Below are 25,854 nucleotides of genomic sequence, written 5' to 3'. Positions count from 1 at the left end.
ATGGAATTGTACATGAGAAATGGGCAGTCAGGTTTATTTTGGAAAAAGGCTCAGGGCTATCTAACCAAGCTCAGGATGACAGGACCAGGCATATGATCAAGAGGGGGTTCTGGCAGGCAGCCAGCGCCGTTCCATGCAGTGTCCCTGCAACCTCATCTGAATTTATTAATCTGTCAGCACATACTTGTCTATGTACATTACGTGTCTCTCTTCATTACCCTGTATTTCCTCTAATTTTGAAGGCTCCTATCTACCCCAGAAATCTAGGAAACTCACAGAGGCATATTAAATGCATACCCTGAAACCCTGGTGGTTGTGGGTATACAAAGACGTTTCAACCTGACCAGGCCACAGCACAAACATCACAAGATGAAATTTGATGAGTCTGCTAACTAAAACTTCTCAAGAGCATAAAAACTGCTATGTTAACACACAAATGCCTGGGTAGGACATGAGAGGTTTTGAGGCAGGTGACATAATCTTAGACAGCCTCAGTTTTGGGAAATGTGTTTTCTTCTACCAGAATGATATGGTTTATGAAACACCAGAATTCTCTGGCTTCCTATCTTTCAGGTGAACGGCATTGACCTGCGTGGAGCATCCCATGAACAGGCTGCGGCTGCACTAAAGGGGGCTGGACAGACAGTGACGATTATAGCACAATACCAACCTGAAGGTCAGTGAGCACCCAAACGTCTAATGTTCAGATACGTAAACGTTTGAACATGAACCTGCGTTTCCGATCACCTGGTTTAACTAGTCCCTGCCGACAGGGTTTCTTAAAACTACCTGTTCTAAAAAATCAATGCTTTGTTTCCCAAGAACCTGAGGCTTTGTTACTCTTAATCCTCCAGGGAAACATTAGACAGTTAGAAAGGCCTTTTTGAAATATGAATTCAAATAAATAACAACTAGCATCAGCTTTATTTCACTTATATGCTTATCTGGTACACGTGTTTTTGGTCAGCAATGGATACTATAGAAACAATTAAGATGTAGGAAGCAAGGGGGAGAGATTTCGTGTACAGAAATAGACCGTGATCAGTGGACCATATTCTCTCCTTGCAGCATTAACTCTTAGGAACACTAACAAAGTTTTTGGATGCCCTTGATGTAGATTTCTGTTTGTTTGTTTTGCCTTTTCTGCTACACTATCACTTGTTTGGAATGCATCGCTGTAGACCCTGAGACTTGGTGATGTCATAAATTGAATTAGCCTACTGAGACTTGCTGAGATATCCTAAATTGGATTAGCCATACCCTGTTCTTTGGTTTGTTTCAACATCTGTTTCTGTGATCAGAATGAGATGCAAAGAGACAACTGGGATGTTATCTATAGTAGTTGATTTCTTAGGAAATTTGTATATAGAATGTTCCTTTGTTCATGAAACATAGGTAAGCACACCACTGTGAGCTAGGCTTTGTACAAAAAAAGAAAAACCCAGAGGAATATGGCTTCTGTGTTCAATAAATATATTTAATGCTTTTCATCCACAAGGCTAGCAAATGGGAGTATTGAACAGCCAAGTGTGAAAATACAAGATGCCAGCAAGGAAGAGCCTTTGTGTATGTGGGTAAATAGAGCTTCTTTGGCCTTTTCAAGTGATTCTTTCTTAATGTCAATTGGCCTGTTGTTGTTTGAAAGACTGAAGTTTGTGTATTGCCAGTGACTTCTTAGAATTTACCATTACCACATGTTTTACATGAAAATAGAGAAAACATTCTGCCAAGTGAGTTTTGCTATATTACTTTCACTTTGCCTGGTTTTAGAATTAAAATCTGCAATTGTTATGCCAAAGAAAATATTATTAAATGCTTTCTCGTACTGTCCTAGCCCAGATGTGGGAGAGCTGGGGAAGAGGGATAGATTGGTGTTTGCCACAAGACGGATGGTGACAACACCGAGGACACACATGCTTCCCGGCTTTAAGAAGACTTTCTGCCTCTTAAAAATGAGCAGACATGTCTTCTCCTAGGAATCAATGGCTCCAAAAGAATCCACTGTAAAACAAAAAATGAAGAGATCTGGGTTAGCACAATCTGATGAACAAATTGTACTTCACATAGAGTAATAACTTCCTCATGGCATTCTTTCATTTTCGTGATAGCTCTTCTCTTTCAGCCTCATAACCTGGCACATGGCATAACTATCCTGGCACATGGCATAAATACCCTGGGCTGTTTTCCTAGTTTGAAAAAAATTTCATCTCAAACAATTCTGCAAACTACTAAAATGGTCAGAAATCCAGTTCCACCAATTAGAAGCTCTTGATAGTGAAGACAGCCATTCAAGTAACCTTGAACAGAAGGATTTCAAGTTTTAAAGGCTACAATAAAGGACAAGCTTGTCCTAGTTCTATCAGCATAAATCACCCTAAGCTTTCTTACAATTTAGTTTCCTTTAAGCAATATACTTAATTTGGATACTATGCTGTACTTTTTCAAGATGCCTGTTCAAAGCATGTGTTATAAATCACATAAACCAGTTTTGAAAGTGCTTCTAAAGAAACCTGCAAACAACAAGCTTATTTTAAAATGCCAAGTATAGATCAGATTCATGGAATGTCTTCCCTATTTGAATAGTTTAACTATATTGGAACTTGTTACAGCTTTAATTCAGTTGGAAATGTAGTTATGCCACATCGAGCAATCATTTTTCCTTCTTTGCAAATTTAATGTGCAACCCAGCCTTAATTTAACTATTATTTGAAATGGAAAAGTGATTGGATTGTTCTTTAGGTCATTTAGAGACATTTAAAGTATACAACATTTTTAGGAAATAATGAACAATTTACCTTTAAAATAACAAGTGGAAAAATGAGTATGCTATGAGATTTCATTAGGAAACTCTCACCAAGTCCCCTTTGTTTGCACCAGTATGGTGAGGTGCCCGTGCTAAGGCAAATTTTACTGACATCTCTTTAGTGTGGTCAAGAACCACACTTTCAGTAAATAGGTTTTCCAGTTACATTCAAATGTTTCTACCAGGAGTACTCCAGATGCTCAGTATTGCCAAATTTCAGACTATGGCCCTTATTCCCATCCCAAGTCTTTGTCTTTAAGGAATTTTTTTATCTTATTAAGGAGAAAAGACTTAGATACATTTCATAGAGATCAGTCCCTGATGACATAGGACCTAAAGTGTATGATAATGTTACCATCTCTATGAATCGTGAAATGTCAGAGAATGTATAGACACGAAGGAGCCAGAGCAGTGCAAAGAGTACTTTATGGAAATGAGGAAACAGAGCCAGACCTTGAAGAATGGGTGGGATTTCTATTCTGGAGAGGAGGGAGACAGAGTATCTTGCACAGAGATTGAGCTCCATGCGTGCAGACACAAAACCTACATTTTGTTTCACTGATAAATCTACCGTCAGTGTTGTGCTATAATTGGTATTTCTGAGAGTTGCTGAACTAATGAAAAAAGTTTGTCATTTTTCAGTATTTGAATTTCCACTTGAAGGTAATTGAAGATTGAAGAGATTCATTTTTACTACTTGCATTTTTAAATTTTTGCTTCAAAGCAGAAAATAAGTGCTAAACAAGGGGTTGTTGCAAAATATAAAACCATTTCCAGTTGTGCTCTTCATAGTGCTTAGCCATTTTTTGAAATAATTACAAATAACTTATAAATATCATAATGTAGCAATAAATGTCTTTCTTGGCAAGTTTCACTGACCGGGTAAGGCTGAAGTTGTCATACTCACTTCTGCTTAAAACGGCCTTGAAACCAGTTGTCTGAATTACTCTTTCAGTCGTGAGTCTTATTTGATGTACTTCTAGGTGGTGGAATTGAGGAGTCACATACAAACAACATTTCTTTCTGGTGGTGTGATTGTGACTCACTTTTACCATATTTTTTTATCCAGTCTGTATCACATTTACTTTGAAATTAACATGTATTACATTAATAATAGGAAGAAGATAATGTTTTCTCTTTTTCTCTCTTTTTCTAAAAAAAAGGATCATATATCTGATACTTCAGGAATAATTCCACTTAAGCAAATGGAGAGTTAATTCTTGTGAAAACTTCAATTACCTATATTCAATTAGTGACATTATTCCAACACTATTCAAACAGAGGAAACATAGCCCTGACCAGTGTGGCTTGGTTGGGCATTGTCCTGCAAACCGAAAGGCTGCCAGTTGATTCCCAGTCACAGCACATGTTTGAGTTGCAGGTTCGGCTCCCAAACTGGGAGCGTATGACAGGCAACTGATCTATGTTTCTCTTCCTCTCTTTCTCCCTCTCTTCCCCTCTCTCTAAAAAATAAATAAATCTTTAATTAAAGAAAAAGAAATACAATGCCTGCCACTGCACCCCCCCCAAATATATGTACATACACCTTTCCTTACGCTTCCCAACCACCTTCCCCACTAATTTTAGAATTGTCTCTCTAAAAGATATGACCCCAGTGTATCTGTGCACAGACTCCTTGCCCTTTACAATATGGTCCCAGCTTACCTTCATGTCCCCTCCCCACTCGCCCATCACCACCCACCAGAATCATCCCTTTTTATCATTCTCTCCCACTGCTGCATAAGACTTCTCCCTGCCCCTACACTTAATCCTGAATTGCCATGTTTCTGGGTCTTTGCTCATGTGGGTTTCTCTACCTGGAATTCCTTTTTTCTCTTTCCACTGGTAAGATTCCTAGTCATCTTAGGGCCCTCGGATGTCATTTCCATAATGAACCCATCTGTTAGGACAACATTGATGGATTCTTTCTCTGAGCTCGCTTGACCTGTGTTCAGATACCTGGTATGTCCCTCACCACGATTTGCATGTTTCTCTACTCAAGTAAGCGTCTAGAGGGCAAGGACCTCCCATGTTAATTTGCTCAATATGAACTTGACTGTACTTAATTAAAGAGTTATTGAATGATTCTCCACTTGTTTTAGAAGTGCAATATAATATCTTCATTGTGTTGGCCAATGTTAATAGTAGGTGCTTAAGAAAGAGTTGATGAATGAGTACTGAATGAATGGCCTAGGGTTTTGATATTAGACACAGAATCCCTAGGTTGGACATTTGGTGATGATGCAGTTTTTAAATGATGACTTCTTGGTTTTTATTACAAAACTTTTAATGACCCTTTCTCCTGCAATGCAGAAAATCAACAGCTGTTGCTCTGTAATACAGCACAAAGAACAGATGATTAAAGCCCTAACATTTGTTAAAGTTCTGAAACTCAACTTTAACACCACTGATGAATTTTTAAAAGGTATTGATTATTACCTAATTATAAATTTGCCAAAAAGGACCTAACACAGCATTCCTCTGGGTCAGACTGGGGAAAATCTTTATAGCATTTGTTGCTTTCTCATTAGTATAATAACACCTATAGTTATAGTGAGATTACTGACTGAAGCTGAAATAATAAACCATCAGATATTCACAAAGAGAACCAAGTGAGTGATATAAATTGTCGGATAAAGCACATAATGAGAACAATTAGTGGCCATCAGTATCCTCTTGCCTTTAATCTGTCTACTCAGTGCATCGTTAGGAACGCTTAAAGGGCTTCAGAAGGGCCTGCAAGTAAAAAGGAAGAAGTCAGTGGTGGTCTCCATCAGCCAGCAGGGACTTGAGTACACAGTGGAGGGGCCTGTTTTATTCCACTTTATTTTTTAACAGAATACTTGAGTTTCTAAAAGAAAAGCCCAAAGAGTTTTATTATTGCCTGGAGACTCATAAGTGTGATGTAGCTTATGGAATTGTGGCAGAGTGGCCATTTAGTTCATTTATGTAATCATTCATTCAATAGATATTTTTTACTGAACACTTTACTGTGCCTCAGCCAATGGTCTAGGGAAATGATAAGCAGTGGGTCGATGTGAATAAATATAACATCTGTCAGATAGTGATAAGTAGTGTAAATAAGTATGAAGAAGGGTCATTGTGATAGTGCCAGTGAAATATACAGTGGGTAAGGAAGGCCTTGCTGATAAGATGATATTTCAGCAGAGACTTAAAAGAAGTGAGGGAACAGGCCATGGAGAAAGCTGGGGGAAGAAATTAATTACTCTAGAGTCCTGGTCTACCAAGAGTGGTTCATGAACTAGCTGCATAAATATAAACTGAGAGCTTCTTAGAAATGCATCATCTCAAGTCCACACACGGGCCTACTAGTAAGAATCTGCGCTTTTCTCAAGATCCATACCGTACTTGTTTGAAGTTTGAGCACTGCACTAGAATACTTAGGGATCCTGAAAGAATTGTCACCTGTCACTGTTGAACTGGACTCTCTACCTGGTGTACTGGGCAAAGTCCTATGAGACTGCATCAGCTGATTTGATTTCTGGCATGTATCACTCAATGATTAGTCATGCCTCAGTGGCTTTACTAGAGACATATTAGGCTGTGTGGGATCGAAGAAGTTCATGTGTCATCCACCTCTACTTAGTCTACACCTCCTCTCTAAATACAGATTTTTCAAGCAAATTCATAACTTGATCAAACTCCTCAGTTAATAAGACAATGAACCTATTCATAAGGCATCATTCTCTTTAATGATGGTCTTCCCTGCAGGTGAGTAAAGAAACATTGTGTTGGATGGGGCCAGACTGAATCCCATCCTGATGTATAGCTCTATGAACTATAAAAAGGTAATTTACTATATCTTAAAGGAGAAGTTTATTTAAATAATCTTTTTATTCCTTTTAAATTGTGAAGCTAATTCAGAAAGAAAAGTGGATAATCTTTTTAGCATGAAGTGAAACTCTGATTGTATTCAAAGTAACCACTCTAAATTAAGTCACCAAGCTTAAACCACAGTGGAACCCTATGGTGCATTTCCCTACAGGGTCAAAGATATGATGAGAGCTTGAAATGAATATCTAATTTCCCCTCAGAAGAATATAGACACCTTCTATACCTAGAGGTTCTCATAAGTGAAAGTATATGCAACATCCAAAAAGCTTACTTAAAATGCAAGCTATATTTCTTTTTTAAATCAATGACTACATAAGTGTATGCATATGAATGAGCAGCTGTGGCATGTTGAAATATTTGTCAGTGCAAATAACTTCATCTTAAATACCCAAGCAAGATTCATAATGTTCAACTGTGGGTCTTGGTCAGAAATTGCATCAGCATCCTCAGGGAACATTGAAGATGAGCTTTGGAATGGAAAGTACTGTGCAAGACTGAACTGGAAAGAGATCAGCATTCTAGTGTCAACTCTAACATAAGCTGTATGAATTTATGGTAGTTATTGATGTTTTTGAGCCTCAGCGTTCTCACCGATAAAGGAAAAAAATAGTTAGGATGGGTGAGGCATTATCAGAATAACCATCCAGTTATTAAATCCTATATTAAAAATATGACTTCTAATCTCAAGTAGTTTAGAAGCATAAGTTCCATTACTTGAAAACTTTGTCACTAGCATTACATCTTTATTCTTTGCATTTTTTGCGTTCTTTGAGGAAAAAAATGCATGCACAATCTAGTTAATTTGATGCATTCTGTGTAGTTTAAATAGAAACATTGAGAAATAGAAATTAAGAGTTGGGAGAAACCTGCCCTGGCCAGTGTGGCTCAGTTGGTTGGAGTGTTGTCACATAACTGAAGGGTTGCAGGCTCAGTCCCTCACCCGGGCTTGTTTTTTATATTCAGTTGTTGATAATTGTGAATGTGTTGCCATTTTAATGTTCATAGTTTTCACCTTCTTTTTCTTAAATGAGTCCCTTTAACATTTCATATAAAATGACTTGGTGATGATGGACTCCTTTAGCTTTACCTTGTCTGGGAAACACTTATCTGCCCTGCAATTCTAAATGATAGCTCTGCTGGGTAGAGTAATCTAGGTTGTAGATCCTTGCTTTTCATCCTTTTAAATACTTCTTGCCAGTCCCTTTCAGCCTGCAAAGTTTCTTTTGAGAAATCAGCTGACACTCTTATGGGAACTCCTTTGTAGGTGACTCTCTCCTTTTCTCTTGCTACTTTTAAGATTATCTCTTTACCTTTAACCTTTGACATTTTAATTATGATGTGTCTTGGTGTGGGCCTTGTTGGTCCAACATGTTTGGGACTCTCTGTGCTTCCTGGACTTGTATATCTATTTCCTTCACCAAATTAGGGAAGTTTTCTTTCATTGTTTTTTCAAATAAGTTTTCAATTTCTTGCTCTTCCTCTTGTCCTTCTGTCACCCCTATCATTTGGATGTTGGTACATTTGGAGATGTCCTAGAGACTCCTTATTCTATCCTCATTTTTTTTTTAATTCTTTTTTCTTCCTTATGTTCCAAACCATTGATTTGATTTTCAGCTTCACCCCCTCCACTGTTGGTTCCCTGGAGATTTTTCTTTATTTCATTAATGTAACCTTCATTTCTCCCTGGGTCTTTTTTATGCTGTTGCAGTACCTAGTTAGGTCCTGGAGCATCTTGATAAACAGTGTTTTGAACTGTGCATCTGATAGGTTGCCTACTGCCAATTCACTTAGTTCTTTTTCCAGAGTTTTGTTCTGTTCTTTGATTTGCGCCATATTTCTTTGTCTCCTCAATTTGGCAGCCTCCCTGTTTGTTTTTGTGCATTAGGTAGAGCTGCTTTGTATTCCTGTCTTACTAGTGTGACCTATTGTAGAAGAGGCACCTGTAAGTTGTATGGGTTGGAGCCTTAGGTGATTGCCAGAGCAGGGCAACCCGTTTCACTGCTTTATGGCTCTGTGTTGGGGAGGGCTCAGAGAAAGGACATTGCCACTGCTTGGCCTCTGGAGATTGCCTGGCAAGGAGCTGTCTCCAATCACTCACTGTGTTACCACTCACTTCACTTTCTTCCCTTCTCCCTATATGCTGCTTGTGCCCTTCCAGCTGTTGCCCTGGTGCTTAAACCCAGAAGGGGTGGATCTGTGTAAGTCCTGAGACCTTTTGAGCCCTTTAAGAGGAGTCTCCTGAGAAGCCTCAGTTTCTTCTGGCTCCCCAACCCCCACTGGTTTTTACAGCCAGAAGTTATAGCAACTTATCTTCCTGATGCTGAACCCTGGGCTGGGTAGTCTGGTCTAGGGCTGGGATTGATTGCTCCTAAGGTATCCCTCCTGATTTTTGTCTACCACATGTGAATGTGGGACCACCTGATCCACCACCCCTCCATGCCTCTCCATCCCTCCCACCCATCTGGATAAATGTGGCTTCTTTGAATCCTTGGTTGTCAGAATTTCATACAATTTTCTGACAAATCTGGGTGATACTTGATTTGTACTTTAGTTGTAACTTTTGCTGTAGTTGTACATGGAGGCAAAGTGTATTTCCCTATGCATCCATCTTAACTAGAAATGCTAGTAAATTTCTTAATTCTTTTAATCCACCAAAGGAGCTCATAATGGCAGATGGCTTAAATAGCCCACGGAATCTAATTCAATAAGATTATTATGATCAAATGGACATGAAGGGGTGAAAAAATTCTCATGGAGTCTCAGGGCTTTCTCATGTATACAACTTCACTTTCATTTCTAATTTATTACTGTTGTTAATTATTGTCATTTGTGTGTCACAGTTGAATGATGTATAAAAGAAAGCTTTAAAATATAAGCAATTATTGTTAATTTAAACACTAATCACCAATCTTGCAGAATTGATAGTTCAATAAATAGTTCAAATATATTATGATTTTTTTCTTCCCACTTCTTACTTTTCTCTGCAGCACCCTTCATACATTCATCCGTCCTTCTGTTCATCTATCCCTCCATTCACCTACATGCTCATGCATTCACTTGTCCATCTTCAATCAATTCATCTTTAGTGATAGTTTGTATTGCCACATATCTAATTTATCTAAATATATTACATGAAGTCTATTTAAATTAACCTGGTTGGCATATTCTAATTTTACCAAAATATTATGAAGGAGACAAATAAATTTTTACATGACTCTAGAAATGTTATTGCTTAATCATGCCTTTCTTCTTAGCTCTCTTTCACATATACACATTGCATTAACAGATACTGCCTCCTCCTGCAACTAAAAATCTCCCAGGAAATCACCTCACTCAGTGTATCCTTTTTTTTAGCCTTCTCCTCATTGCATTTGTTTCCTCCTCAACCTGCACCTAACACATAGCACTGTACAATATGCTTGAAAAGATGATTTCCATACCCTGCAAATAGAGTCTGCAGATTTATAGAGGTTCTCTCCAGATAGTTTAAGAGTTAATTATGCTGCATCTGCCTCTCCATGCCCACACACACTTTGGACCTAGAAAAATGTAATGAAGACTAGGGTGGTATCATTTCCTGACTCTTAGAAAACTCTCTTGACCTCATAGTCTATCCTAGGAATATAGCATTTCAAACTCATGTCAAAGAAGTTAAAAATATTTACAAAGTTGATTATAGCTCATGTCTCCTCCCCCTGCATTATCTCTGTCCTGGTCCCCATCACAATTTCCATTCCATAATTAAATACATTGATTTTTGGGTGTCTCATTCTGTGATTTTAGATTATTTGGGGCAGTCTCTTCACATCTAGTGACATAAAGCACTCACTTGTTAATACAGAGGTTAAATAAATCCTTTGCTAAGCACATTTTGACAACAAAAAGTACCTCTTAGCTCCATACTTGTCTATAGTAACACCCAGATCAAATACATGGAAATAAAGGGCTTAAATCCTATCCTTGACTACATAAGCATTACAAAATGAACACAGATCCTCCTTAGATAACCCTTCAACTTGGTACAGCATTTCATGATGTTAGAGAACTGTAAAAGTATATTCTGCAGAGGAATAAGGGGAATATAAACCAAGAGAGATTTAAAATACTTACTAACTCAACTCCATATTCTGAGTTCCCAGTCTAGTTTATCCCCACAACTGTCTGAATATAAATAACCCCTATTTACGCCAATCCTCAAATGTAATAATAAGTACTGAGGCATTTTTCTTCTCTTTTCCCTAACTCTGCAGTCGATGCTTTATTGACGACATCAAAGCCACATCATTTTTCTGAACATTGATTCCCTTCTTTGTTAACGAAGATGGTTAGAGAAATTATTTTCAAAGCACTTTCCAGATGATACTCTATGTATGAAATTTAGCTTACTGTGTTTCCTAATTAAAACTTGTCATCAAACAACAATAGTTACAAACTGATCATTTCTAAATGTTCTCTTCCTACTAAACACATTTTAAACATTGAAATTCTGCTTTCACCCACTTGTGGGAAGGGGGAAGATCAATATCTCTGGCAATTTCTCTCTCTGTGTTCAATAGGATTTGAACCTTCCATAATGGTTTTAAGTTTAATTCAAATAGAGGCACTTATTGTTTGCTGAGGATTTCAAAATTAACAACTTACTGTGAATGGTTTCTCTGTTTATGGAACCATTGTAACCCAAATCTTATCAATTTAATAAATTAAATCATAATTACTAAGCTTAAAAATAGATTTATTGAGGCTAAAAAGATCTAATATGAAAAAATTAATTTCAGGAAATCAAGGATGCAGAAAGTTGAAATAGTGGCAATGTCTTGAATTATAGAATCACAAACAATAGCAATGATGATGATGAACTTTTAAAATGGAAAAGCCAAGCATAGGAAATATATACATCTTTAATGTGCTTTATATATCCTTAATCAAAATAGGATTCTCAGTAGACTCAAGGACTAAGTCTATAAAAGGCAAAGGTATCCAGCCCTGGCTGGTGTGGCCCAGTGGACTGAGTGCCAGACTGCAAACTGAAGGGTTGCTGATTCCCAGACAGGGCACATGCCTGGATTTTGGGCCAGGTCCCCAGTTAGGGCTCCAAGAGAGACAACTGATTGATGTATCTCTCACACATTGATGTTTCTGTCCCTCTCTGTCTCCCTCCCTTCACCCTCTCTAAAAATAAATAAATGAATAAATTTTAAAAAATGAAAAATAAAAGGCAAAGATATCTAAACTGCACTTTGGTTCAAGATGACCTTTTCTATTTTCTTCATATTCATGTTCCCACTGCTAAGAGTAATTTGTTTTCTTTAAAAAAAAAAAGTTGCTGACCTATTATAAAAATTGAGTAATGTCAGAACAAACATTCACTTATTCAATGTTCATTCACTTAATGTTTATTTAATGCTTCTGATAAGTGGCACACTGCCCTGGACATCGGAGACAGAATGATGAGCCAAACAGGCATGGCCCTTTCACGGATATACCTGTAGTTAACCAAGTAAAATATACTAGTGAATTATGTAAGCTAAGGTACTCATCTAGAAAGAGAGAAGAACTTGAATTTAGATTCTTTTTTTCTCTTTTATTCAGTTTTTTAAAATATATTTTATTGATTATGCTACTAGAGTTGCCCAATTTTCCACCTTTGCCCACCTCTACTCAGTACCCCCATTCCCTCCAGCAATCATCCCCCTCAGTTCATATCCAGGAGTCATGCATTTAAGTTCTTTGTCTTCTCCATTTCCTATACTATTCTTAACCTCCCCCTGTCTATTTTGTACCTACAAATTATCTTAATCCCTTAATCTCTGCTTCTTAATCCCTACACTATTTCCCCTTTTTGCCCCCTTCCTCCTCCCAGCTGATACCCTCTAAGTGATCTCCATATCTATGATTCTGTTCCTATTATGCTTATTTGCTTAGTTTGGTTTTTTAAGATTCAATTGTTGATAGTTGTGAATTTATTTGCATTTACTTATTTATTTCCAGAGACAGGGGAAGGGAGGGAGAAAAGGAGAGAAGCATTGATGTGTGAGAGAACAATCAGCTACCTTTCACAGGCCCCCAACCTAGGTATGTGCCCTGACTAGGAATCGAACTGGCTACCTTTCAGTTCGCAGGCCAGCACTATCTCCAATGAGCCAACCAGGCAGGGCAATTTATTGCCATTTTACTGTTCATATTTTTTATCTTCTTCTTTTTCTTAAATAAGTCCCTTTAACATTTCATATAAAATGACTTGGTGATGATGGACTCCTTTAGCTTTACCTTGTTTGGGAAGCACTTTATCTGCCCTTTGATTCTAAATGATAGCTTTACTGGATAGAGTAATTTAGGTTGTAGGCCCTGCTTTTCATGACTCTGAATACTTCTTGCCAGTCCCTTTTAGCCTGCAAAGTTTCTTTTGAGAAATCAGCTGACATTCTTATGGGAACTCCTTTGTAGGTGACTCTCTCCTTTTCTCTTGCTACTTTTAAGATTATCTCTTTACCTTTAACCTTTGACATTTTAATTATGATGTGTCTTGGTGTGGGCCTCTTTGGGTCCAACATGTTTGAGACTCTCTGTGCTTCCTGGACTTGTATATCTATTTCCTTCACCAAATTAAGGAAGTTTTCTTTCATTGTTTTTTCAAATAAGTTTTCAATTTCTTGCTCTTCCTCTTGTCCTTCTGTCACCCCTATCATTTGGATGTTGGTACATTTGGAGATGTCCCAGAGGCTTCTTAGTCTTTCCTCATTTTTTTTGAATTCTTGCTGTTCTAATTGAATTCCTTTTTCTTCTTTATGTTCCAAACCATTGATTTGATTATCAGCTTCCACTGTTGGTTCCCTGGAGATTTTTCTATATTTCACTTAATGCAACCTTCATTTCTACCTGGATCTTTTTTATGCTCTTGTCTTATTCAGTGAGTTCTTTGAGCATCCTGATAACCAGTGTTTTGAACTCTGCTCTGATAGATTGGTTTTCTCCATTATGTTTCATTCTTTTTCTGGAGTTTTGATCTGTTCTTTCATTTGGAACATATTTCTTTGTCTCCTCCCCTGTGTTTCTGTATAGTAGGTAGAGGTGCTTTGACTAACTGTCTTACTAATGTGGCCTACTGTAGAAGAACATATCTGTAAATTGTGTGGGTGGAGCCTTAGGTGATCACCAGGGAGGGGATCCACCCATTTCACCACTTGGTGGCTCTGTGTGGTGGGGTGGGCTCAGAGATAGGACAGTGCTGCTGCCTGACTTCTGGAGGTTTTCCCAGGAGGAATCTATCTGCTGGCACTCACCTTGCTTCCATTCACTTTCTCCCCAAATACCACTTGTGCCCTTCTAGGTGTTGCCCTGGTGCTAAATCCCAGAGAGGGTAGGTCTTCAAAAATGCTAAGTCCATGTGGGCCTTTTAAGAGGAGTCTTCTGAGTTTCTGGCAGTTTCTTCTGCCACCCCAACCCCCACTGGTTTCTACAGCCAACATTATGGGGATTTATATTCCTGGTGCTGGAACCCAGGGCTAGATGGTCTGGTTTGGGATGGGGACTCCTTGCTCCTGAGGTATCCTTCCCAATTTTTATCTACCATATGTGAATGTGGGACTACCCATTCTGCACCTCTCCACGCCACTCTGCAGGTCTGCGCCTCTCTGCACCTCTCCACCTTTCTCTATGTCTCCACCCCTCCTATCCATCTGAATGATTGTGGCTACTTCAAATCCTTGGTTGTCAGACTTCCATACAGCTTGATTTTCTGATGTTTCTGGGTGATATTTGTTTTGTAGTCTAGTGTAATTTTTCCCATAGTTGCATGAGGGGTGAAACATGTTTACCTATGTCTCCATCTTGACTGTAAGTTTCCCCATTATTCTTTTACTTGACAGATATTCACTGGAAGTGGTACTTTTCCTCCGTATGCAGAATTAGTTAGTACACCATATTGTGGAAGCATATATGGTATGTGGGAGAGGATCCAATAAATGCTTCCTAGTGACTTTCATTCTTATCTATATCCCAACTAGATTAAACCAGTGCTGATTTTGTAACCAATTCTGGGTTCTTTGAATTACCTGCAATTCCTTCAGCATACCCAGCTGCCCCTGGTGCCGCCCTAACACTCAGCAACCACTGCATACCTGGATCTAGATTCTTAGAGTCTAGATACTCAAATATACTCTTAGAATATATTTACCCAGACCAAGCCAAAACAGAAAAAAAATTTTGACCTAGATAGAGGGCCAGGAAGGCATACCAAGGAAATAACATTTTCTTTCATCTAAAAGGTGAGTAGGCATTAATTTATTAAAGCAGAGGAAGAAGTTTTAAGGAACAGGAGGGAAATTGTGTAAAGTCACCTGTGAAGGAGATGGTGGTGCTGTGAAGGACTAACAGCAAATCAGGGAAAGTGGGAGAAACACTGTGCATAAGGTGGTGAAAGAGCGAGGCAGAAGCAGATCATGCAGTACTGTGCTGAGTTTGGTTCTTTCTCCTGAAACAATAGTGTTGAAGGGTTTTAAGCCAGAGGCTGGCAGATTTGCTTTTCAAAATGGCGAACATGGCTGCTGAATAAAGAATAGGCCTAAGAGCTCTGAAGAGACAGGGGAAAGACCAGTTGAAAGACACTCATCAAGGTGAGAGGAGGTGGTGATTGGATCAGAGTAGTAGAAGAATAGGTAGACAGAAGTAGACAGACCTAGGGAAAAGTAGGTGGTTAAACCAATAGACATACATATTGGCTTATAAAAAGATATAAATTCCATCCATGCTGTTGCAAAGGGTATAAGCTCCTTCTTTCTCGCTACTACGTAGAATTCCATTGTGTAAATATACCATAGTTTTTGGATCCACTCATTTGCTGATGGGCACTTAGGTTGCTTCCAGTACTTGGCTATTGTAAATTGTGCTGCTATGAACAGTGGGGTGCATAGGTTCTTTTGGAGAACATTATGCTAAGTGAAATAAGCCAGACAGTAAGGGACAAATACCATATGATCTCACCTTTAACTGGAACATAATCAACAAAAGAAAAAAGGAAACAAAATATAACCAGAGACATTGAAGTTAAGAGCAATCTAACAATAGTCAGGGGGGAGTGGGGAGGGGACAGTGAGGAGAGGGGATTACAGGAACCACTATAAAGGACACATGGACAAAATCAAGGGGGAGGGTGGAGGTGGGGAAGGGAGGTGGGTTCAGCTGGGGTGGGGTGAAGGAATGGGGAGAAAAGGCACACAACTGTAACTGAATAACAATAAAAATTAAAAAAAAACATAAATTCTCCCATTTCATGAAAATGTGGCAAATCTTTATTGACTAGTTGTAAGATAATAAATTTATCAGAGAAAAGGATGTTATATTCATTTTTACATCCCCATCCCTGGCACAGTGCCTAGTTCATACTAAGTATTTAATATATGTAGATGATGAAAAATTAATGAAAGAACCTAATGAATAAATGTATCTATTTTACAAGAAGTCTCTGTTTTTTATTTTTATCTAATGCAGAAATATACATAGATGAGAGAAAAAGCTGGAAAAAGAGAGATAATTGCAAAAAAGAGAATAATTTAAACTAGGCATACTAATTCTGTACCTGATGACATACTAAAATCTATGCATATGTTAACTCATTTAAACATCTCAAAAACCTAGAACATAGGTTCTGTTGTTTTGACCATTTGCTCATTTACAAATGAGGAAACTGAGACTCAGAAAGCATTAGTGGCTTTCCCAAGGTCAGACAACTAACCAGGGTTCCATCTCAGGCAGAAAGATTCCAGAACAACTATTGCACTAGACTGTCCTCATAAAAGAAGGAGAAAGGAACCAGATTTGTGTGGAGCTAAAAGGATTGGAGAAAAAAATGGGAAGAGATAAAGAGGGGTATGGAGAATCCAAAGAAGGAAAGATGTCATGTACTTTGGGAAAAAAAAGAAAGAGAGAGAGACACACATAAAAGGGACACAAATGAGTCTAATGGGGAAATAGACATGGGAGTGTTCAGGCTAGGCAGGGCCAGTGAGTGGGCCAAATCGGGGAGTATAGTAATCAGATGTGATTAAGAATGAAGACAGGTCATAATGGCATGGTATAGAACCTGGGCTGGGGAGTAAACCCAGTCTAGGAAAGTGTGTTCTCCTTTATTTGTTATTGTTTTTGTTCTTTTCAGAATATAGGAATCTTGGGCCTGCAGTTTGCCTCTGGGAATAGCTATGGTCCCAAAATGGCATAAAGTCAGGAAGAGAACTCACCCGTTACTACCTGTGAGTCCTTAAAGTGAGAGAGTGACAGCCTCTCTGAGCCTGCAATTCTTCACCTATAGCATAGGGATAATTATATTCACCTTCAAATGTTGCCAGAAAAATTGGAGAAAATAAATGTAGAATGTGTAGAATGTAGTGGGCTGTTCATAAATAACAGCTAGTATCACAATCCTCAACAACAAGGTTGTATAAGTAAACACTGTGCTCCACTCTGCTCTAGTCTGTACTTTGCACTGTACTTATAATTATGCCTAAGAGGGTGAGAAAGCATCTCAGAGTTTGGGAAGCTCAGTGGTTAAGAGTTCTTCCTGTGAAGTCAGATAGATGTGGTTCAAATTCCAGCTCTACCATAATAGCTATGTGACCTTGGACTAATTATTTCACCTCTCAGAATATTGTTCTTTAACTGTAAAATGGGATTCACACCCATGTCACTGGATAATTTTTAGGATTAAATGAACCAATTCATGTAAAATGTCAAACACAGTTCCTGACAAATAGCACATCTTCAGTAAGTGATAACTGTCATTATTATGGGAACTATGAGAAATACCATAAAGCCTATAATATGGTTACTATGTGGAGAGAGAGACAGAAGCCAACACAGAGCGGGAAAGAACCTTGAAATGCCTTGGAAAACTGTAGATACAGGTTTTTGAGGGATTTTTTCAGGTAACAGAATTGATATTCAAATAACTCCTTCTGTGGGAGTGTCAAGTAAATTGTTCTCTGAAGATTCCTACTGTCTAGTAAAGGAATTGCAGGAGCAGGGAGAAGGAGAGTGTGGAAGGAGACAGCATGGGCCCTGGCCCCAATCCCACTCCAACCAAAGCAGGGTTTATTGTTTTTCATACTTTGTCTTGGATATATGAAGTAAGGATTCTGTCACCAAAAAACAGTTTTAAGTTATTTTAGCAGAAGGCAAGAAAACCTATTCAAATTAAGGTGTGTATATGGTTAGGATCTGAGAAAGCTCTATGCTCAGTTAATTTTACACAAGAATGTAAACTACATAAGAGTAACTTTGTCTGTTTTGTTGACTGCTGTGTCCTTAAGGCCTAGAACAGTACCTGGCTTACAGTAGATGTTCAATAAATATTTGTAGAATGAGTGAATGAATGAGTGCTCTCCAAGGTATCCAAACTTTTGGCATTGCTGGGCAGCACTGGAAGAAGAAGAGTTGTCTTGGGCCACACATAAAATACACAAACACTAATGAAAACTTATGAGCAAAAAAAGGTTTTCAGTAAATTTACAATTTTGTGTTGGGCTGCATTCATAGCCATCCTGGGCCACATATGGCCCATGTGCCACAGGTTGGACACCCCTGAGTGCTCATGCCTTGAAGTTTTTCTTGAACTGTATGTGGCAGAGCAAGTTCAACCCCACTGAAATGCTTATTACGAAGTATGTTAGTTAACTAGAACTCCCAAACATCGATTTTGCATGCTAAAAAAATATTCAGTCTATGAGAGTAGATTATGTTATCCCAAGATTGATCCTGTCATCACTGCAAACACTGTTTTACTTTCCTTGTGTTTGAAAGCAAAGAAAGAAGAAAGAAAAGAAAGAAAGAAGAAAGAAAGAAAGAAAGAAAGAAAGAAAGAAAGAAAGAAAGAAAGAAAGAAAGAAAACTTCCAGCAAACGTGGAGATGTAGGTAGATACACTTTGCCTCCTCCTACAACAAAAAGTACAACAACAAATTTAAAAACAAAAAATAACCAGAACTGCCAGAAAATTGAACTATATGGAAGTCCAACAACCAAGGAGTTAAAGAAGAAACGTTCATTCAGACTGATAAGAGGGGTGGAGATGGGCAGCTGGAGCGGAGAGGACATGTGGCAGGACAGTGGCTGGTGTTCCTGGCAGTCCCACATTTGTGTGCAGATAAACTAGGAGGAACAAATGGGGAGTGAGACAGACCATGTAACCCAGGTTTCCATTGAGGGGAAATAAAGCCTCAATACCTCTGACTAAAAAAATCCGTGGAGGTTGCATCAGCAGGAGAAACTCCCAGCCTCACAGGAGAGTCGGTTGGAGAAATCCACAGGGTCTTACAATGTACACAAACCCACCAACCTGAAAATCGGCACCAGAAGGGCCCAATTTGCTTGTGAGTAGTGGGAGAAGTGACTGAAAGCCAGCCAAGAGCCTAGCAGGCGGCATTGTTCCCTCTCTGATCCCTCCTCTACATATAGTGCCACAATTCAGCAAAATGGGTTGCCCCATCCTGGCAAATACCTAAGGCTCTGCCCCTTACAATGTAACAAGTGTGCCAAGACAAAAAACATTTATATATGGCTTAAATGAAAGAACAAATCAAAGCTCCAAAAATAGAACTAAGTGATGAAGAGATAGCCAACCTATCAGATGCAGAGTTCAAATCACTGGTAATCAGGATTCTCACAGAAATGGTTGAGTATGGTGTCAAAATAGAGGAAAAGGTGAAGGCTATGGAAAGTGAAATAAAGAAAAATATACAGGGAACCAACAGTGAAGGGAAGGAAACTGGGACTCAAATCAACGATTTGGAGCAGAAGGAAGAAATAAGCATCCAACTGGAACAAAATGAAGAAACAAGGATTTGAAAAAATGAGGAGAGGTTTAGGAACCTCCAGGACAACTTTAAATGTTCCAACATCCAAATGGTAGGGGTGCCAGAACAAGAAGAGGAGGAACAAGAAATTGAAAAGTTATTTGAAAAAATAATGAAGGAGAACTTCCCCACTCTGACAAAGGAAATAGACTGACTTCTAGGAAATCCAGGAAGCTCAGAGAGTCCCAAAAAAGTTGGACCCAAGGAAGCACACACCAGGGCACATCATAATGACATTAGCCAAGATTAGATAAGGGGAAAATCTTAAAAGCAGCAAGAAAAGAGGAGACAGTTACCTACAAAGGAGTTTGCATAAGACTAGCAGCTGATTTTTCAAAGAAACCTTGCAGGCAAGAAGGGGCTGGAAAGAAGTATTCAAAGTCATGAAAGGCAAGAACCTGCATCCAAGATTACTCTATCCAGCAAAGCTATTATTTAGAATGGAAGGGCAAATAAAGTGCTTCCCAAATAACATCAAGTTAAAGGAGTTCATCATCACCCAGCCCTTATTATATGAGATGTTAAAGGGGCTTATCTAAGAAAAGAAGATGATAAAAAATATGAACAGTAAAATGACAATAAACACATAACTATCAACAACTGAACCTAAAACAAACAAACAAACAAACTAAGCAAACAACTAGAACAGGAACAGAATCACAGCAATGAAGATCCCATGGAGGATTATCAGTGTGGAGGGGGAGAGGGGATAATGGGGAAAAGTTACAGGGAGTAAAAAGCATAAATGGTAGGTACACAAATAGGGTGAAGTTAAGAATAGTATAGGAAATGGAGAAGCCAAACAACTTATACACATAATCCATGCACATGAACTATGGGGTAAGGGGAGGGGATATGTGGTGGTGGGTAATAAAAGGGAGAAAAAAATGGGAAAACTGTAATAGTATAATCAATAAATATATTTTAAAAAGAAAAATATAAAAGTAGCTACATACCTGAAAAAAAAAAGAAAAGGAAACAAATAGACTTTATCCCCAATGAACCTGATAGTGGCTTTGTGCATCTTTGTAAGTCTTGGAAACATTAAATGAAATATAAAATATTAACCAGCACAAGTTTAAGACTTTGCAGTTTCTCATCAGATCTACAGAATGACTGAGGTAGAGACAGTAGTGCTATCATAGGTAAGAAAAGTCAAGTTAAGTGACTTGCCCAAGGTCATGGTACTAATAAATGCTGTGAAATGAACTTGCGCACACAACTCTGATTCTATTTCTTGTGCTTCATACTTCACTTTTCAAATGTTCTTCAGAATCATACTATTCTAAAATTCTTTTATCCAAATAATAATAGTTGACTCAGTCTAGAATTATCATGCTTTCCCTAAATTTACTAAATAAGCATATTTTGAGAAAACTTATGTTTGTTTGGTAGGTGAGTGTTTGATGGCATGTAATTTTAACTTTATTTTTTAATAATGTATAATTGCGTGGGATTAAAAATCAAAATAATATTAGATGTTGTACACTGAGAAGTCTTGTTTCTACTTTGTCTCCATTGACCTCATTTCCCCTTGCCCTTATAGGCAGCCATTAAATTAATGAGTAACTTATTTAAATAAAAACTGAAGTTGAGACCATAGAGGTATAGGTAAATCTTATCTATAGTGTTTTAAAGGAGAAAAATGCTAAGTAGGAGGGTGCTTAACAGCCTGGAGAGTTAGGAATAAAAAATTGTATTTCTCAGTTGGGTTTCCATTTATATCTACTCCTCATACTTTAAGATATTTTACCAAGTCAGAAATAATTTTATAAATATTAATTTTCTTTCAGTGTGACTATATAATACCCAACTGTTATGTAAATTGCCAAGGGATCACAAGGTCCAAAAGAAACTGTCATGCAATTGTTCTTCTCAACTTATATGCTTTTTTCCTAGAAAAATTTGGGACACTTGATATCTTTTAAAGAGGTCACTGGAGTCTAACAAGATCTGAAATCAAGGTTAAAGCCACCTCATTTCCTTAGAAACATATGCAAGGCTTACCTAGTTTCATATTTTATACATTTTCATATAAAAATATTTAATATGCTTTCTTTATGTCATATTGAATACATAAATTCCTTCTTGTTTAAGGTCAATCAGAAGATGCCTTATAAATGATTGATTTCTTAGTAATGTAAATAATCACGCCCTATATTATCCAAATTTTTAAGATTTTTATTTTCTTTTTAATGTTTGAATTTCTTAAAAATAAGTATCATTCATTGTGGGAGATTTTTCCAGGAAGCTAAGTAGGAATGTTAAGTTTTAGTGATAATTCCCAGCTGTTAGAATTTAGCAATGAACAACAAAAATACAAAGGGCATTTTAAAAGAAACACAAATACCTATAAAATTGCAGACAAATAGTTGCTATTAGTGAGAAATAATGAAAATAGAGTGTCTACATAATCATCATCAGAACACAGCTAATGCAGTCCAAAGAAATGAAGATGTAAAGATTGTTAGGGGGATGGGTGGGGGAGACAGGGAGCACAGGCAGTGAAAACCGTTGAGGAAAAATCATGTGTTTTCAACTTGGATAGTGCTATTTACAGTTAGGAAGATATTTTTCCTTCCTAGTAAATTCAAAAGGAAACATTTTCAATAGTCTTCTAATAAATGAAAATTGAATCTTCTTATTGGAAGCAAAGAAAACAAATTTTCAGTCCTGGCTGGTGTGACTCAGTGGATTGAGTGCTGGGCTGCGAACCAAAGGGGCACTGGTTTGATTCCTGACCAGGGCACATGCCTCAGTTGTTGGCCAGGCCCCCAGATGGGGATGTGCAAGAGGCAACTGATTGATGTTTCTCCCCCTCTCTTTCTTCCTCCTTTCCCCTCTCTCTAAAAATAAATAAATAAAATCTTTTAAAAAAAGAAAGTGAATTTTCCTATTGATCATTCTGTGGTTGTTGGTGGTACTGAAATAATAAGTATGCATTAGTTTAGTTTTTTCTCTGAGCTGTTAAATTTCTCTCACAATTTATGCTTTCTCAAAAAAAAATAATAAAGCTTTACAGAGAGTCTGGACTATAGAACAAGCTATAAAGAAGATACAAATGTAATATCTTAATATAAAACATAATCCACTTCTTTTATAGGATGAGAGTTGGTCTTTAGAATAAAATTTACCGGTAATGTACCTATGGAGCATTGTATGCCAGGCATAGTCTTCTTAAATACTTTTCATCTAAATACCTGTATCTAAATGTGTGTCTCTTCCCACATCCCCAGCTATTCCTGTCCTTGAGCTTTGTATTCTAATGACAACAAATTGCTTATAATTTGCCTAACAGCACTTGATGTTTTGTCTCTGTGATGTGACTTACTTCTCAATCTTCCCAGTATTCCCTTCTTTCCTTTTCTACTTCATGAACTCTTTTTCTTTCAAAGAACAAGCTACACCACTCCACCCCCAGAATAACACTGCTTCCTCTGTGCTACCTCAGTACCTTGTATTGTCGCATTTCTTGCCCCATTTTTCAATTTCAAATGTCTAATGTCTCTGCAGATTATAAACTTCATGGGGGAAGAAAATAACCAGAGTCAGTAGTCAATAAATGTTTGATGAATGACTCAATCAATCAATCAATGAAGATTTGAGTGCTGGTGATTTTTTTGTCTATGCATCATGCAAATGATGGGACTGTGTGGAAAAGCTGATGTTGGCTGTAAAGATAATAGAAAAGATGAAAAATGAACAGTTAGGTGGAGGCAAAGATAGCTTCTGCTTTGCTCCACCATGAACTGTCCATATATTAAGGAAGAAGCTAGGTTGAAGGACTCAAACAACCACAAATAAACATGAAGAGAATAGGTAACAACTAATAATAATTATTGTCATTATGCTTGATATGTCTAAATATTTCTATATGTTGTATCATTTAATCCTCCCAAACACTATAAAATTTTTAGCCCCATTTTTCACATGAAGGAATAAAATATTAAAGAAGTTACACAGCTAAGTGGCATAAGCAAAATTCCAAGTGGTCACCCTGACTCAGGTGCCCATTTGCAACAACATCACATCTGCAAGTAGGGCCAACAGGCAATCAACAGTTCATGTCAATACCACTGTCCATGTCCTCACCTATTCCCCACTTCTTTAGAAAGGAGGAAATGTCCATGGTCCCACAACTAGCATAGGCTGAGTTTGTAGATTTGATGGCATTTTCTTTCTCTTCAAAGACTCATTAAACATGTTATATGCATGGTCTTAGAATCCGCAGAGCTACATTGTACTGCTAAGCCCTGGAGCTTTAGAACTCTCCTTTGCTCTAAGAGCACACTTTTCTTAAATCTTGCAAGATGTTGCTTAATAAAATACACAGCAAGTGTCCAAGCAATTTAAGGAAGAGTGTAGTGATTATGGTTTAAAACTGGATATGAAAAGAAAGCAGATTACCACTGAAGTGAGGATTTCTACATGTCATTTGCTTTAAATGGAACTGTGATTAGGAAGAAAAAAGACATCTGAAAAGGTCATAAAAAATAGCAATTTTGAATTTCAACTAAATGGATAAAATCTGGGACATCACAAATGGAAATACTTTCAAAAGCTCTCTGCACTAAAGCATTTAATGTAAAAAGTAAAAATGCCACAGGAAACTATATGTAACCTCTATGGGCAACAGTTAGTTGATAATTAATGAATTCTGTTTGAATGAAATAATATCAAATGTATATAAAATACATTGCTAACATGAACAACTGAACTTTAGGCAGCAGCAAAATAAACTTATATAAAAGGAAAAAATTCCTTTTATATACCAAAATCAAAAAAGAGAAAACCTGAGGATGAATTTTATTGTCAGGAAATATGTATTATCTTTCTAGTCACAAATATAAGATTTCAGATACAATGGAGTCAAGAAATGAGCCACTGAAAAGTAAATATTTGGAAAAAAACACAAAACTTCTTATGAAGAGAGACAGACATTTGAGGACAGAGCAGAAGTCAGATAGTGTTTCTGCTGCTTTCTTGCTCCATGGCCTTGTGAATGGTATTTAGCCTCTCTAACCTTTAGATTTCTTATCTATGAAAGGAATTAATAGTAGCTTCTTCGTGGGGTAATTGTGATGAATAAGTCATAATTGTAATTCCTGGGTCACAGAAAGTGCTGACTTGCAAAGCACCTAATATGTGCCAGACATTGTTCCAAGCGCTCTTTGTGTATAACCACGCAATCCTTAAAGCAAGCCTATCAGACAGGGGCTGAGATCGTTCCTATTTTAGAGTTGAAGAAACTAAGGGATAGAAAGGCTAAATAACTTACCCAAGATCACTCAGCAGGGAAGCGCTAGGGCTGTGATTCAAACTCTGGTATGGCTCCACTGTCCCTGTTGTCCACCATCATAGCATGCTACCTTTTCGTACTAAAATGATAGCCTGTTGTAATTTCTCTATAGAATTTATCATTATATAAAATTATCTTTTCATTTATTTACTTATGGCCTTTTTTCTCCCACTTGAAAATAAGCCCCATGAGAACAAGAGCCTCAATTGCTTATGTATTAGTTTACCTTCAAAAACTAGAGTAGTGTCAGGCACAAAGTAGGTATTCAAAAAATTATTTATGGCAAGTTGAATTATAATTCTATGTACTATTGATAAAGAAGTATGTTGACAAACCACAAAAAGTGATGAAATAATCAAATAAAAAATTAAAAGAAATACATGTAAGATATTAAGATTCTGAGATACTATGCAAAATCGTTGCTAGTAATGGATCAGAAATACTCCCCAAAATTAACAGTGACAGTTTATTTACATGACATAGTCTTGGAAAAATACATAGAATAGATGTTTTCCCTCCATTTTTGATAACAGAGTTTAAAACAGACACAGTCTTATTTTTTCTTCATTTTCCAAACAGAGAAGAAGAAGAAACATAGTAGAATCCAGCATTGCCATGGAGCCCAAAGAAGAAATACTAGATACAAATAAGCCTACCTCATAACTCTTGGTAAAAGAAAGCATTCAGTGAAATCCCCCAAGATTCATCTTAATATCCATATCATTTACCACAGAAAATATGATAGCATTGGCCAGTATCCAAGGTACTGAGCAAAGCACAATGTTAAGGAGTAAAATGGACATTATATACTCCCAAGTGCTCTCCAGATTCCGCGTGGGCCCACTTTTCACTCATTATCCACATCTACGGCCCAGGAAAATGCACCCTATCACTTCATTGTGTGTATTTTCATCATTTGATGCTTTTGCTTTCCAGGGTAGGGATAAGGTCAGGCAGCACTTTCCTACCTCTGTCCAGTTAGAGAAAACCAGTAACACATTGATTGTGCCTCCTTCATTCCAGCCCTTTGCCAGGCTTTGGAAACAAAGACTCCAC

General features: G+C 37.6%; 1 protein-coding gene and 1 pseudogene across 19 annotated transcripts in view; one reads left to right on the top strand and one right to left on the bottom strand.

Moving 5' to 3' along the window:
- DLG2 (discs large MAGUK scaffold protein 2) overlaps positions 1 to 25,854 on the top strand; it is a 1,324,826-nt gene that overhangs the window by 1,010,474 nt on the left and 288,498 nt on the right. For all 19 annotated transcript variants that reach the window (XM_053925682.1, XM_053925677.1, XM_053925676.1 and 16 more), the window contains one exon: positions 574 to 676. In XM_053925682.1, coding sequence (XP_053781657.1) covers positions 574 to 676 — 103 coding nt within the window. The remainder of the gene's footprint in view (positions 1 to 573; positions 677 to 25,854) is intronic.
- LOC112315869 (large ribosomal subunit protein uL15-like) overlaps positions 1,872 to 25,854 on the bottom strand; it is a 38,320-nt pseudogene continuing 14,337 nt past the window's right edge.

This window comes from Desmodus rotundus, chromosome 5, assembly GCF_022682495.2.
Source record: "Desmodus rotundus isolate HL8 chromosome 5, HLdesRot8A.1, whole genome shotgun sequence".
Taxonomy (NCBI): Eukaryota; Metazoa; Chordata; class Mammalia; order Chiroptera; family Phyllostomidae; genus Desmodus; species Desmodus rotundus.
Note: the sequence above shows the minus strand (reverse complement) of the source record. Positions and strands in the feature narration are given on the sequence as shown.